Source organism: Nycticebus coucang, chromosome 12 (assembly GCF_027406575.1).
Source record: "Nycticebus coucang isolate mNycCou1 chromosome 12, mNycCou1.pri, whole genome shotgun sequence".
Taxonomy (NCBI): Eukaryota; Metazoa; Chordata; class Mammalia; order Primates; family Lorisidae; genus Nycticebus; species Nycticebus coucang.
In genome coordinates this window covers 111,771,325-111,786,050 of record NC_069791.1, presented here as the reverse complement: position 1 = coordinate 111,786,050, position 14,726 = coordinate 111,771,325, and the positions used below count along the sequence as shown (strand labels likewise).

At 35.1% G+C, this 14,726-nt stretch overlaps 1 protein-coding gene across 11 annotated transcripts in view; it reads right to left on the bottom strand.

The window, feature by feature from the left end:
• The window catches only part of MRTFB (myocardin related transcription factor B), a 371,831-nt gene that overhangs the window by 144,260 nt on the left and 212,845 nt on the right, over positions 1–14,726 (bottom strand). For all 11 annotated transcript variants that reach the window (XM_053554572.1, XM_053554574.1, XM_053554580.1 and 8 more), the window contains one exon: positions 12,862–13,078. In XM_053554572.1, the coding sequence (XP_053410547.1) occupies positions 12,862–13,078 (217 nt within the window). The remainder of the gene's footprint in view (positions 1–12,861; positions 13,079–14,726) is intronic.

Sequence of the window (14,726 nt, the reverse complement as noted above, 5' to 3'; positions counted from 1 at the left end):
GTGGTCATTTAAGAAATGCATACACTGGCTTGGCACCCATAGCACAGTGGTTATGGCACCAGCCGCATGCACTGAGGCTAGTGGGTTCGAACCTGGCCTGGGCCTGCTAAAACAATTGACAACTGCAACAACCAAAAAAAGAGCCAGCTCGGCACCTGTGGCTCAAGCAGCTAAGGTGCCAGCCACATACACCTGAGCTGGCGGGTTCGAATCTAGCCTGGGCCCGCCAAACAACAACAGCTACAACCAAAAAAAAAATAGCCAGGCATTTTGGTGCACGCCTGTAGTCCCAACTACTTGGGAGGCTGAGGCAAAAGAATCACTTAAGCCCAAGAGTTTGAGGTTGCTGTGAGCTGTGACACTCTACCAAGGGCGACATAATGAGAATCTGTCTCAAAATAAAAGAAAATTAAAAAAAAAGAAAGAAAGAAATGCACACATTTTCCTAAGAAGAGTGTAGTTTAAATAGTTTCAGTGTAATCATTGAAGAAAACAAAAGCCAATATTCTTTATAAAACCATTGGACCCAGATAGTCACAATTTAAGACTAAATTTTTACATTTTTTAAATTTCAATTTTTAATTTTAATTTAATCTTATTGGTATAAATCCAAATTCCTTTGTCTGGAAAGTCCTCCAAGTTATAGTATTTGTGTATGCAAATATGAAGGTGTAAGCATTTTGCTTCCTTTGAGGGTTCAAAAAGCATTTAGCAATCAAGCAGCTCTTCTACGTCTGTACACAAACAAGCACACAATTACACAGTGTGAGCTCATCAGCACATCGTTATTTAACCGTGTTCCATTTATTTGAATAAAAGACTAACAGAAATAGAGATAGAAATACAGAAGAAAATATAATAGAAAAGTAATACTTATATTAAGTGCATGTCTAGTTAACTATCAGTTATTCTTTGCTTGAGAAAAGCAGTAACACACATATCTTTTTCAGCATATGTATTTTATTTATATTTTAAACATCAATCAAGAGGTACACAATTCTACAGTTATGTTCAATAACTTATTTGGGACCAATTACTAAGGAAATTTCACTTTCATTTCCATTTTTTTCTTTTCTTTACTAAGAGACCTAAAATACCCTGGGTTTCTTACAGGTTATCAGAATGTGATAAAATAAATTTTATTATTACTAATTCTAAGAAGCTTGGTTGAAATCATAAGCGAAGTTACTTGCCTATGTCCTGTTTATAAACTTGTTCAAAGTGTATTAGATTTCTACAACAAAATAAGATATCAAATCACAAGAAACTTTTGACTGTGTGGGACTCTTTTTAGTAATTTAAATTTTGTGGCTCTATTTCAAGGATTAACTCATTGAAAAGAAACACATAAAGAAGGAAACAAACCATATAAAATCCCCCAATGAACCTGACCCTTCCAATGTGGAATGCTGTTCACCCCTGGAATTTCATACATGTCACTCACAGACTTCAGATGAGACTAGCATGAGGCTGTGAGCAGTTAAAGCCATCTATAAACCAAATAAATCATAATTACCCATTTCCTTAAGTGGTCCAGGCTCTGAATCTCTTGGGTTCTGCCCTTCTCATTTATTTTTAGCATTATATTCTTTTTTTTTTTTTTTTTTTGTAGAGACAGAGTCTCACTCTATTGCCCTCGGTAGAGTGCCGTGGCCTCACACAGCTCACAGCAACCTCCAACTCATGGGCTTAAGCGATTCTCTTGCCTCAGCCTCCCGAGTAGCTGGGACTACAGGCGCCCGCCACAACGCCCGGCTATTATATTCCTTTTTTAAAAAAGAAATGTGTAATAGTGCAAAATAAAATTTTTAAGGGGATCGAGATTACTTGTTAAACAACTTATAGATGCGTCCCCTCTAGTGACCTTAAGTCATCTGAACAGCTGCTGTCACACCAAGATGGCACAGAAGAATATTCTAAGACACTACACATGCCTCCCTTTTCATATATTGTAAAGGTCACTGTGAAGTAAGTAACCATAAGTATTTTTGTTTGTTTGTTTGTTTGTTTTTTGCAGTTTTTGGCCAGGGCTGGGTTTGAACCTGCCGCCTCTGGTATATGGGGCCGGCACCCTACTCCTTTGAGCCACAGGCACCGCCCTATATGTAAGTATTTTTAATATATGTTTGTTTCTAAAGATAATTTGTGAACTTAACTTCTTTGTTAACTGATTGAGTTAATAATGAAAAAAATTAATTTAGAGATGTGATTATGACAGGATTTCCTGGAATCAGAAAGAAAAAGAATGTAGAAGACAACTCAAAACAAGTAACCTCTTTAAACAAATAACTATTTTATTACTTCAAAATACCAAAGGTCTTCCATATAGTACTTATCATATATATCAAATGCCTTAAAAGAGTCTTAGCAACAATTATCTACTGTCTTCATCTCTTCAGAACAAGTACATAAGAAAGAAAAAAAATCCATAAATCAGTCCTCAGTGACAGAGGGTTCGTTTAGGAGTTTACCAAATGGAACAACTCTGCTGGAATTCCTTCAAGTAGCCTGTGAAAATGTCAGAATGGAGTCTGTTTTGGAGGTCATAGTCCCCAGAGAGCTCTGAGTTTTGGCCTGTTTGTCTTTTCACATGCTTTAATATTTGAAAATCCCTTTGGGTAGACACTGACTGATGCCCAGGGAATGCTAGGATTGTGGGAACTGGCAGTACCAACAAGAGACGAACTTCATGGGAAATCGGTGCCTACTGAATTTGCCCTCTCAGCGCACATCAGATAAGTTGCTCTTCAAATATTATAAGGTACACTATGAGACATTAAGGAACTACGTGTCATTTTGACTTCGTTAAAAAGAAATACTTGTGGAAAATGGGGAAAAATTACTGAGATGATTAAAAGAAACATTAGGCTATAAAAGACCATGGTGGAAATCCTAAAAAACTATATTCACTTAGTAAGAATTGAAATACAGTTTACTCTCAAACAACACGGGTTCCAACTGCACAAATTCATTTATGCATAGACTTTTTTTAATAAACACTTTTTGAGATTTCTGACAATTTGAAAAAACTCACAGATGAAGCATTATAGGCTAAAAATATGGGAAAAAATTAAGAAAAATGTATGTCATGAATGCATGAAATACATGTAGATACTAGTCTGTTTTATCATTTACTACCATAAAATACACATATAAATTATAAAAAAGTTAAAATTTATCAAACTTAAGCACACAAATATAGACCATACATGGTGCCACTCACAGCCAAGGGGAACATAAAAAATGTAAAGATGTGGTACTAAATCAACTGCATAAAAGCAATTACTACACACGGTACCACCATACTTTTGTAGCCACCTCCTGTTGCCACTGCAGTGAGCTCAATCAAGTGCTGCCAGTATCTGCTTACAAGGCTGTGTGATGCTCATCACCTCCACATGAGCAGTTTGCCTCTCCAGTAAATCTTGTGGTTCTCCCGTATTTTCCATGTTTATCATCAACTCTGAATAATGCCATGGGGTCCATGCAAAGTGCTCTTAGCGATCCTGGAAGTACTCCCAAGAAGCAAAGTGAAGCCATAACATCATAAGACAAAGATGAATCACTTGATATGGATTATAACTGAAGGTCTGCAGCTGTAGTTGCCCCCCATTTCAGACAGATGATTCATCTTGTAAACAGACAACATGAACCATATTATGGTCTCAATAAATACAGTACAGGACTGTAAATGTACTTTTCCTTATGAATATCTTTTTTCTTTTAATTAGTAAATCATAGCTGTGTACATTAATGCAATCATGGGGCACCATACACTGGTTTTATAGACCGTTTGACACATTTTCATCACACTGGTTAACATAGCCTTCCTGGCATTTTCTTAGTTATTGTGTTAAGACATTTATATTCTACATTTACTAAGTTTCACATGTACTCTTGTAAGATGCACCGCAGGTGTAACCCCACTTCTTATGAATATCTTAATAACATTTTCTTTCTCTGTAGCTTTCTTTATTGTAAGGATACAGTATATAAAATATAAAACATACAAAATATGTGTTAATCAACTACTTATGCTATTGGTTAGCCTTCTAGTCAACAGTAAGCGATTAGTACTTAAGTTCTGAGAGGTCCAAAAGTTGTATGTGGCTTTCTCACTACATGGAGATTACTACCCTAACCCCAGCATTATTCAAGGGTCAGCTATACTGCATTCTCAAAACATACACTCTAATAAATAGTAAGTGCTAACAGCGGGCACCTGTACCGTTTCAAATGCCTTGGATTAAATTTATCTAATCCTCACAGCAATCCTACAGAGCAGATACTAGTACGGTCTCATTTTGCAAATAAGGAAACTGAGGTATACTTAGTAATGGTGCGGCCAGGCTCTAGCCTTAGACAGGGTGGCTCCAACTTGGGAGTGCTTAATCACCGTGCACACTGCCTCCTTCATGATGTTTTAAGAAGCAGGCAATGCTGGGTACCTCTAACATGTTCTGAGTACTCAGGAGGTCCCATGTATGTCCTACTCATTTTAAACACTTTATCTTCCCAACAATGTATGAGACACATCTAAGAATATTCCTATTTACAGATGACACACAGGCTTTGAGGGGCCTGACACCACACATCTAGTGCAACAGAGTAGACTCCAGCCAAGCTTGATTCTATAGCCCTTTAAACCTTCCTTGAAAACTATGTTTTCTTCCTCTCAGTTATCCATAAAAATCATCTCTAACTTGATTTCCCATATATAGTCAGGGGAATTACTTTAAAATATCTATGTGTCCAATAATATATGAGAATAATCTATACTCTGAACTGCCAACATTGTAGAGGCTTAAAATCTAGGACGTAACGTAGGATAAGAGATACAATGATAATTCAATAAATGTAAAAATAAAATAAAATAAAATAAATTCAATAAATGTTAGTTACTAATAATTTTTAAAAGAATCTTTTTCCATCCTTGAATTATCAATTTCTTAATACTTTGGGAGAGCTGGGTGTTCTGATATGGCAAACTTTTCATTCATATAATACATGATGGTTGTTGGCTCAAGCAGTCTAATCAATATTCTTCTTAACGGCTATGTCGGGATCAAGGCTTCTGTCAAGGAGGACCTTCTATTTTGTAGTTATGAATGGCAAATCTGTAGAAACTGCTGACCAATTCTAACAGTTGTCAGTTTTTAAACTTAGCCTATAAGAACCAAAAGCAAGTTATAAATCAGACTTTGCTTTTCATATGTCTTTATTAAACATAGAGGTCATACATAAAAAATTAAAGTTGGAGAAAACAGATACCCAACTAATAGCATTTTGCTAATGAAAATAATAATATAAACTGACCATAAAAGAATATAAATAATTTGGGCTCTAAAAAGTCAAAACATTATCTTTTAACCGATAGTCTGATGCTGCTACAAAAATGGTAACACATACCTGCCAACCCTTGAAAATGATGAATAGAAAGATGCTGCATATTCTAAATTAGGTAATTTTAGAGAATAATATAAATAAAATCAATTTTTATTTTCTTTAAAATATAGTGGGAAAGTCTAACTGAGAGAGGTGGCATGTATGCTCCATAATATGGCCATGAGGAATGTATCAAGCAACAATTATGACTGATTAACAGCTATGGAAATTCTATCAGCTGAGATGGAAGTTATCTTCCATTCTTTCTGTTTCTGCTGCCCAATGAAAAGCACAAGGCAAAAGTGATAATGAAATATACAAACACATGATGTAATGAAAAAGGGTAGCCACAGAAAGGCAAATGAACTGGAAGCTTCCATATGGACATTACAGCGGGCATACTGTGACAGAGAGAGCGTCTTGGACTTACCCATGCTCACAGACTGAGTCCGCAGAGGAGACTGGAGTCCTGACTCCCAAAAGACTATACTTCCTGTCAAATAGTGAGGGCAGTTGATGAGGGTAGGAGAGCCAACAGTATGGATTAATTCAAAGGAGTCAGAAAAACACTAGGTAGGGTATTTTTAACTCATCTGGGTGATTATTAATTTATACACAAAGTGACAATTTCAAGGCATTTGTTGTTGCCTTCTGTCACATCGGTCCTTTGCTACTGATGTCTTAAAATATAAAGCTATTCAACAAAAGAAGAAAAATAATCACAGACCATTTTTTCCTAATACACTCTTGTATTTATCAGATTCTTTTAGAAGTATAATAGAGAACAGGCATTCAACATCTATCATTGCCCTTCGTTATTTTTTTTTTCAATTACGAAAGGTCTTTGTGGTTGGGTTAGGTGGCAGACATAAGCAAAAAGAACCCCACCTTAATTTTACTAAGTCTCTCAGCTCAGCAGAGGGCTGAGAACTATAACCCAACGGAATGATTCAATTCCAAATACTCTTAAGAGATCTAAGTAGCTAAGAGGTTATAGTTAAGTAACTTATTAAACAAGGATGTATTTATTTATAGAGTGTCACTATGTTGCCCTGGGTAGAGTGTTCTAGTGTCACAGCTCACAGCAACCTCAAACTCCTGGGCTCAGGCGATCCTCTTGCCTCAGTCTCCCGAGTATCTGGGACAACAGACGCCCACCACAATGCCCAGCTAGGTATTTTTTTTTTTTTTCTATCTTTAGTAGAGATACGGTCTTTCTCTTGCTCAGGCTCCTCTCAAATTCCTATGCTCAGGCAATCCACTCACCTTAGCCTCCCAGAGTGCTAGGATTACAAGCATAAGCCACTATGCCTGGCCTAACTAAGCATTTACATTATATACTATCTTCTATAATTGCTTTCTGAGGGACAGCAAACACTGTTTCTTAAAAAATTAGTTTTAGTTTATTCCCTCTAATATAAATCAGAGTGGTAAACTGCAGTTTTACGAAAATTATCTCTAATAATCTGTATAAGAAATAATGTAATTCTATGTCTCTAATAATTCTAGCAAACCAAAAAACAATTGCTTCAAATTTTTACAAGTTTAAGATGATGTGGGCTCACTGCTAGTTTAAACTGCAAATTAACATGTTTTAAATCTTACTTTTAATAAATACATGAATTGTCAACCTCCCACAGATTACAAGGGGATATAACTTAAAGACAGAAAAATTACTCAAAATATGACTTCAGGGAGCTCCACCTGGAGTCCTGCTGGCCCACCCTCAGGATAACTAAAGCACACTCACGCCAGCGTCCTGCCAGGCCAGGAGGTCAGACTGCTAGCTATAAACAGGAGAAGCTAAGTTCATGTACACACTCTGCATGGGTGTGTCCAGTCATGCACTGAAGCAATTAAATCCTCAGGAACAACAGAACTATCCAAGTAAGAAAGACAGAATAGAAAATAAGAAGGCAGACGGAGTTACAGGTGCTCACTTACACTGAGAAACAAAACATAGGAGACTTTATAAAAGCCACTATGAAATAGAAGACTGCACTCTGATGCTACTTATAAGGCTTCCTGTTCCTTCTGATGGGTTCAGGAGATTGTAACAAACAAAAACAGTATAAGAGTTGTCACAAATAAGATTTTTACTTGCAGTTGTCAGAAGGTTTATAGTTTGTTTTTAAGCTATACTTGTATTTAGTGTAAATCCTAAAGCCCAGTTTTAAAAACATTAAAAATTTGATAAAAGAAAATTGTATTCAAGGAATATATATTTCTCTTTTCTAAGTACTCTAACTGGAAAATTAAGTTATATAAACGTATGAGAATGTTTACTGATGTCCTTAAGAACTATATCAAACATTCTGGATCCTAAACGTGTTAACAGCAAAGCCAATGGCAGGATAATTTTATAGGAAATTATTCATTTCTATTACCTCCACTTTTAGAAAGGGAAAGCAAGAACCCCAGAGTTCTGTCTTGGCTAGCTAGCATTTGTTTGTTTCCTGCCCATTTATGACACTATGAGAATTTTGTCTGGCTGTCTGCTCCAGAGAAAAATAAAAATTTCCTTTCTTTCTCTCACTGATCTCCATTCAGCAATATCAGCTCATGTACAATCTCAGGAACCCAGTATAGTCCAAGACAGATGGACATTTCCAAACACCTGGACTGACTGACAGTAAAGCCCAACAGGTTAATGAGGGGAGAGGTTTCCAAAGTAAAACCCAAAGAGAACAGCCGTGAACAAATGCCGTTTATTCTCTATGGTGCAAGGCTGGCGGTTTTTTCTGGTCGGGTTCCATGGCAAGGCAAAGTTCATCTGACTATTCCAAACATATTAATACACATATTGAATCCAAAGCAAAGAGCCACCTCCTGTTCTCTGTGGGCAACAAACATTAGAATTAATAAATTCTAACAAACATTAGAATTAATAAATTCTAATAAATAATAAAGCTGTTCAGTGTGATAAATTTAATGAATGGAAAAAACATAAAAAAAAAAAATTCATGATGGGACTCTAAACTCTTAACAACTGCAGTTAACTAAATACCAAAGTTTAAAATAAGAAGAATGAATAAGTCTCTCTTCTTTACTGAGGCCTAAAACATGCTGACTTTCACAGTAAAGAGAGTTTGAGAAAGCCTTTTTAATGGAGGAGGAAGGTGGCACATGCTGCTTTTACAAGAGTGTAAAATCAGATGACTTGTGGTGTATCTGTGGCCATGTTAACATGACTAATACACCCTTAAAAACACTTGGACTCAGAAACATATGAAAGATTATTAAAATATCAAACAGATGTTAAAAATGGAAACCTGCATTAACTTCTCTGCTTACTCTATCATAATACTGCCAATGACGTAAAAGCTTAAATTCACCAATCAGCACTCTCAGGCTGCACTCCCCAGCTTTGCAAATGGCCTTCTGAATGGTCTTTACTCAGTTCCCTTTAGAGAAGTGGTTCTCAACCTTCCTAATGTCGTAATGTATTTTCATTGTTACAAAGGGGTCGTGACCCACACGTTGAGAACCACTGCTTTAGAGTGTGGACATAGGCAAAGAGCTATATAGCTCTTTTGGTGATGTTATTTCCACCCACTTTGACCTGCTCTACTTTTATGAAGCCATATTCAACTTACAGCACTTGAGTTTTTCTTATTTAAACTCTAGAAGACCTATGACTTTGACCGATTTCCTTTTTATTCCCAGTACTGACCATCTCAAGGGATGTTAATATTGAAACATGTAGATCTAATTTACATATGAACTGTCAAAATGAAGCTCAATATCCCTGTATGTGTATGTATGTATGTATGTATGTATGTGTATATATATATATATATATATATATATATTGTTTTAGTAAAGACAGAGTCATATATTTCTGTATATCTGATTTCCTTCATGAAGGGCTCACTTCTTGGGAAAAGTTAATTGCCTAAATGGTTGCTTCACTTTCGAGGTACTACTTGGCTATATTCATGGGTAAAGCTCTTCATCTTTACTAAATATCTTCCAAATCTGCTCCAGCAGGGGAGTATGTTGCTACGCCATCACCAACATAAATATTAATTAAAAATAAGGGAAGATCCTGGAATCATTACTTAAATGTCAACTTCATTTTCCTTATAAAGTTTACTTATGAATTATTATACATAATTCTTCTATACACTAACTCCAAATTGATTTTTCCCAGAACAGAAAATAATTCTAGTAAATGAAACCCAAATGCTTAGAACAACAATAAAACACATCAACAAAAAACCCTGAATTTATTCCGTAGTATCTAAACAATACGTTGTAGTTATTAATTTTAAGGCTGACATCTACATTTTGCATATGGTATGATTTAAAAATGGCATTAACAAACCTGAAGAAATGAATAATGTGCGTGAAAAAATCATTAAGGTAAGAAATCATGGTCCTTTGATCTATACATTTCTTGATGTGAATACCCTCTGTTGACAAAATTGCCAAAAACCTAGATTCCTTTTTAAATGTAACATTTTTGTTTTTAAAGTGACAAACAAAAATTGTATACGCTAATTATATACAATAGGTTTTGAAGTATTATGTATGCTGTTGAAGGCTGAGTTAATTAACATATGCATTATTCACATATTTATCTTTTTGTGTGGTAAGAACACTTAAAATCTATTCTCCTAGCAACTTTCAAGAACACATTGTTATTAACTGTAGTTACCATATTGTACAATAAATTTCTTGATCTTACTCCTCCTATCTAACTGAAATTTTATAGTCTTTGACTGATATCTCCCAAATAATTCTCCAAAAAGATTTATGATAGCTGTACAAGGATTCCTTTTTGTGCCTTGGAACATATGTACAAATAAATCACAAGCCTGAAATTAGAGCATATGCCTGAATGTAAGGTAAGGTTTCTAACTTCTTAAAGGGAATTAGAATGATATTGCTTTAAAACTCAAGAGTTATATCTAGTCACCTTCTAGAAAGAGGGAATTACCTCAAAGCAGAATCTTTGTATTCTTGTATCTTCACGGCATCTTGTATTATGAGAAGCACCCTTATTTACTCAATAATGGACAAAAAAGTACTCTTGGGAAAGTATTCTTGGGAAAATACATTGGCTTAAAACTCAACTTCATTCAAAGCTGTTTCTAGGTTTACAGAAATACATGTATATTAATGAGAATCAAGAAAAAAAGGAAGAGAGAAAAAAATCAATACATTACTCTCAGTTATAACCTTAAAATTCAAAGTATTGGGTGTTGCTACAAAGAAGACTTTTAAAAACTGCTTTTAAGAAAGCAGTCAAATAATATTCTCTCAGAAAGGACATCTGCAATAGTAGTTAATCCCAGAAAGTACCCAGTAACTGGGCAGGTAAGAGACAAGACTGTGAGGTGACCTACTTTTCATTATGCACCCATGGGTTTAAACTTTAAACCTCTGTGGGCTGCATGCTGTTTTTGTGAGGATTTTTTTTGGGGGGTGGGGGGGTGGGGGCTTATCTGTGGTGTCAGATATTACCAGAAACATTCAGGGACTTTTTTTTTTTTTTTGCTAATCAACTGTTGTTAGTGTTTAATGTGTGGCTCAAGACAACTCTTATTCTTCCAATATATAGCAGAGAAAAAAAAGGTTGGACACTCCTGCCTTAAACCACGTGAATATATTATCTGCTTTTTAAAAAGGCTAAATTCTAAGATAAAAACTAGACCCCTATAAAATGTTACAACCAATGACTAATCAAATATAAGTGATTATGTTGTAGAGGTTATGAATAAATAACTATAAAACAGGATTTTTGAAAAATAGTTCCACTGTTTTGTGAATGGTACTTATGACGCAGACATGAAATTTTCAGTGTTACATCATGTACATATTAAAATACTATTGTAATGCAAACAAGAGACAGAAATGAAATTAGTGACAGATGGATGAAACATGGGGGAGTTTATTAATGATAAAAACACTGATCACAAAGATTCAAGTATAGTGTTTAAGAAGGATGGTTTTATGAACAATGAAAAGTACATAAAGCCACTCTTCTTTATTATTGCATTGTTTCATAAAAGGTAACTAAACTAATATGTTAAAATTGTCACTGTTTCATCTACCCCCTGAATGTCTACTCTCCACTTGGGCTTACCTCACACCCAAGCATGTGTCCTGACTTCTGTTGAGAGACGGGTGCTGAGCTGCATTGAGTCCATGACAATAACGTATAGCCTCTCCTTGCATACGTCCCTCCTGTGCTCCAGATGACCACTTCTTGTGAGCAACTATATATTCTGATTTTTATACCAATTAAACTTTTATTTATTATTAGGGTAATAATTTAGACATTAAACTAGTACAGGTATACTGTATAAATTTGATCACATTTAGTTAAGTTTCAATAACTGTAACTGTATTTTCTCATCCCCTAAGGTAAGCAAGACTCCTAACTGATGGAAGGTTTGAAAGCCATTATCAACCAGGCAGCCACAGCTTCCTAAAGGCTTTAACAGCACATTAGCTACGATATTGCTTTAAAACAAATAGTCAAGAGTTGTATCTACCAACAAGCAAAACATATCAAACTTGAAGGGAGAACAGGTACACACCAAAGATAGGTATTAAAGGTCTAAGAACAGTGGTAAATGCATGTCTTTTATCCATTTTCCTAACTAGGATAATGCCAATAATCAGAAGATTGGAAAATACTCAGAACCCAGAAAAAAAAAGTAAAAAGGTATATTAAAGAAGCATTCTGTAGGGAAATGGTCTCATTTTTGTCTAGCTTTCAAAATTAAAAATATATATATTTCTGAATGTAAGACTCAAGAACTATAGAAAGTACAGTAATTTCAGTTAAAATTTTAATTCTGCCATTTTAATACATATGTGCAGGTTTATAAATGTTAACCTTACTTTTTATTTGTTAGATGTTATGTTTTAGGTATTAAAAGTAAGTATTAACATGTATCTGTTTTCTGGCACCTCTGGGATGCCTCTGTGACCAATGAAAACTTCCGGAACAGAAAACAAATGAATAGAAAATATTTTGTAGACAAGGATGAGCCAGCCAAAGACTGAGAATATGTTCGTATCCTATATTCATTAATGTAACACACACAAAAATAAGAAGTTCTTGCCTTCTTAGTGATCACCAAGACAGCTTAAACTTTGTTAGTTCTGAAAAAAAGGTGGCAAAAACACAGAAGAGGTGGGTAGAGTGGGAGGAGAGCACCATCATACCCACATTCTCCCCAGCACAGAAAGCTACTTTCCAGTGCCACTTCAACAAACTTCTGCTTGTGCTGAAATGACTGGATCTAAAACTTTTCAAAGGTAATATTGCTATTAAAGATATTTACTAGAAAATAATGAAAGACTTGGATGAAGAGTAAAATTCTGTCACTCAAATCACCCAGTACCTTGATGAGGTTCTACTCCATGACAGACTGCTGAATGTAACTGACGAAAAAGTTATTACACGAAGAGGATAAATCTTTAAATCAAAGTTCACACAGCAAATGTTGAAGAACTCACCATTCTTCCTTTCGTTCAGAGAGGGTAAGTGCTGACTGGGCTGCAAGGAAAGTTCCTGGAATTCATGAGCCACAGCCTCACTCTGAGGACTTGGAGCAAGATGGGCTAAAGGTCCCACTTCATCCTCTGTGTCTATTGTCCCGGTGTGATCCATGGTGTTCCAGCCACTGGTAACAGGGACTATGAGACACCTCTTAAATGTGGCCTGCTGAAGACACTGTCAAAAAAAAGAACGTGTAAACAGATGGTATTAATACATTTACTTTTCTCCAATCTGCACAAAAGTATTGGGAATCCTGGGTTCTAATCTAGTTTTACCATCATGTGGCCATTAGCAATTCATTAACCTCTCTGGACCTCAGCTTCCTTGTCCAACATACAGGAATATTACATACTTCTGACGGAAGAAAGCACTTACAAGATAAACAAAAGTTCAAAGATACTTTGTATAATTTTTTATACAATGGATTAAAGAAAGTTATAGTCACTGGTGCCATTAGGTAAAGATTTTAATGTCAACTAATGCTGATGAAAATAAAGTACTCTGGCTTGAAAATTCGTCTTAACTCTTACATATCAAGCAACTTTAAACTAGTCAACATTCACCAGCAATGTTTCAGATAATGAAATACCAGCCTGCGACTCAGACAGAACTGTTAGCTAACCCACAATGGACACACAGCACATGACAAAGAAACAAATCTTTATTTTAAGTCACTGAGACTTGAGGTGACCACAGCATAACCTGGCCCATTTGGACTAATACAGAAATCAGCAAAAGAAGTACTAATGACATAACAAAAACACTAAATATACAACACCAGCTAAGGGGCTAAATACTAAAAAGTAAGAAAACTGATACTGGAAGCTAAAAGGATGGTGGGTCTACACTACTTGTGACAACACATTTGTAAACATGTTGCCTGCTTATTTAGTAGCATTCCATACGCTGTTCATCCATCCACTTACTATTAATAATAAAGATGCTATGAACATTACTAAACAATATTTATGGATATATTTGGATATATGCTTTAATTTCTTTTGAATAAATACCTAGGAGTGAAATGGCCAAATCATAAGGCAACTATATATTTTAATTTTTCAGAAACTGACACAGTGTTTTCCAAAGTGGCTGTACCATTTTGCATTCTTACCAGCAGGGTATGAGGATTCCAACTGTTCCACTCCTCAGCACACTTCCACTCCATATAGTCAGTCTTTTTGATTTTAGTCGTTTTAATGGACAATTAGTGGTATTTCATTGTGGTTTTAATTTGCATTTGCCTAATGACTTAGGAAGTTGAGCATCTTTTAATCTACTATCCCTATATCATCATTAGCTAAGTATTTGATCTAATCTTTTGTTCATTTTAAAAAATTAAGTGGTTTATTTTCTTGTTATTAAATTTTGGGAGAATTTTTTAAAATATGTATATTCTGGATACAAGAGCCTTATCAGATATGTGATGTGCAAATATTTAATTGCAGACTATAGCTTATCTTTTCAATGTTCTTAATAGTGTTTTGTGAAGGGCAGATGTTTTTAATTTGATAAAGTTCAACTTTATGGATCATGTTTTGTTACAGTAGCTAATAAATCTTTGATTAGTTCAAGGTCACAAAGATTATCCCTATGTTTTCTTCTAGATAGAGCTTTCTGTTTTACATTTAAGTCTATCGTCCAGTTGGAGTTTTTGGTATATGAAGTGAGACATAAATCAAAGTTCTTTTTTATTTTTTAAATGTTTTTTTTACTTACTGTGTTCTTGGCAGTACAAAAGCTTTTTAGTTTGATTAGATGTGTATGTGACTTAATAAAAAGAAAAAAAAGTTTGTTGTTTTTTTTTTGCATATTGATATCT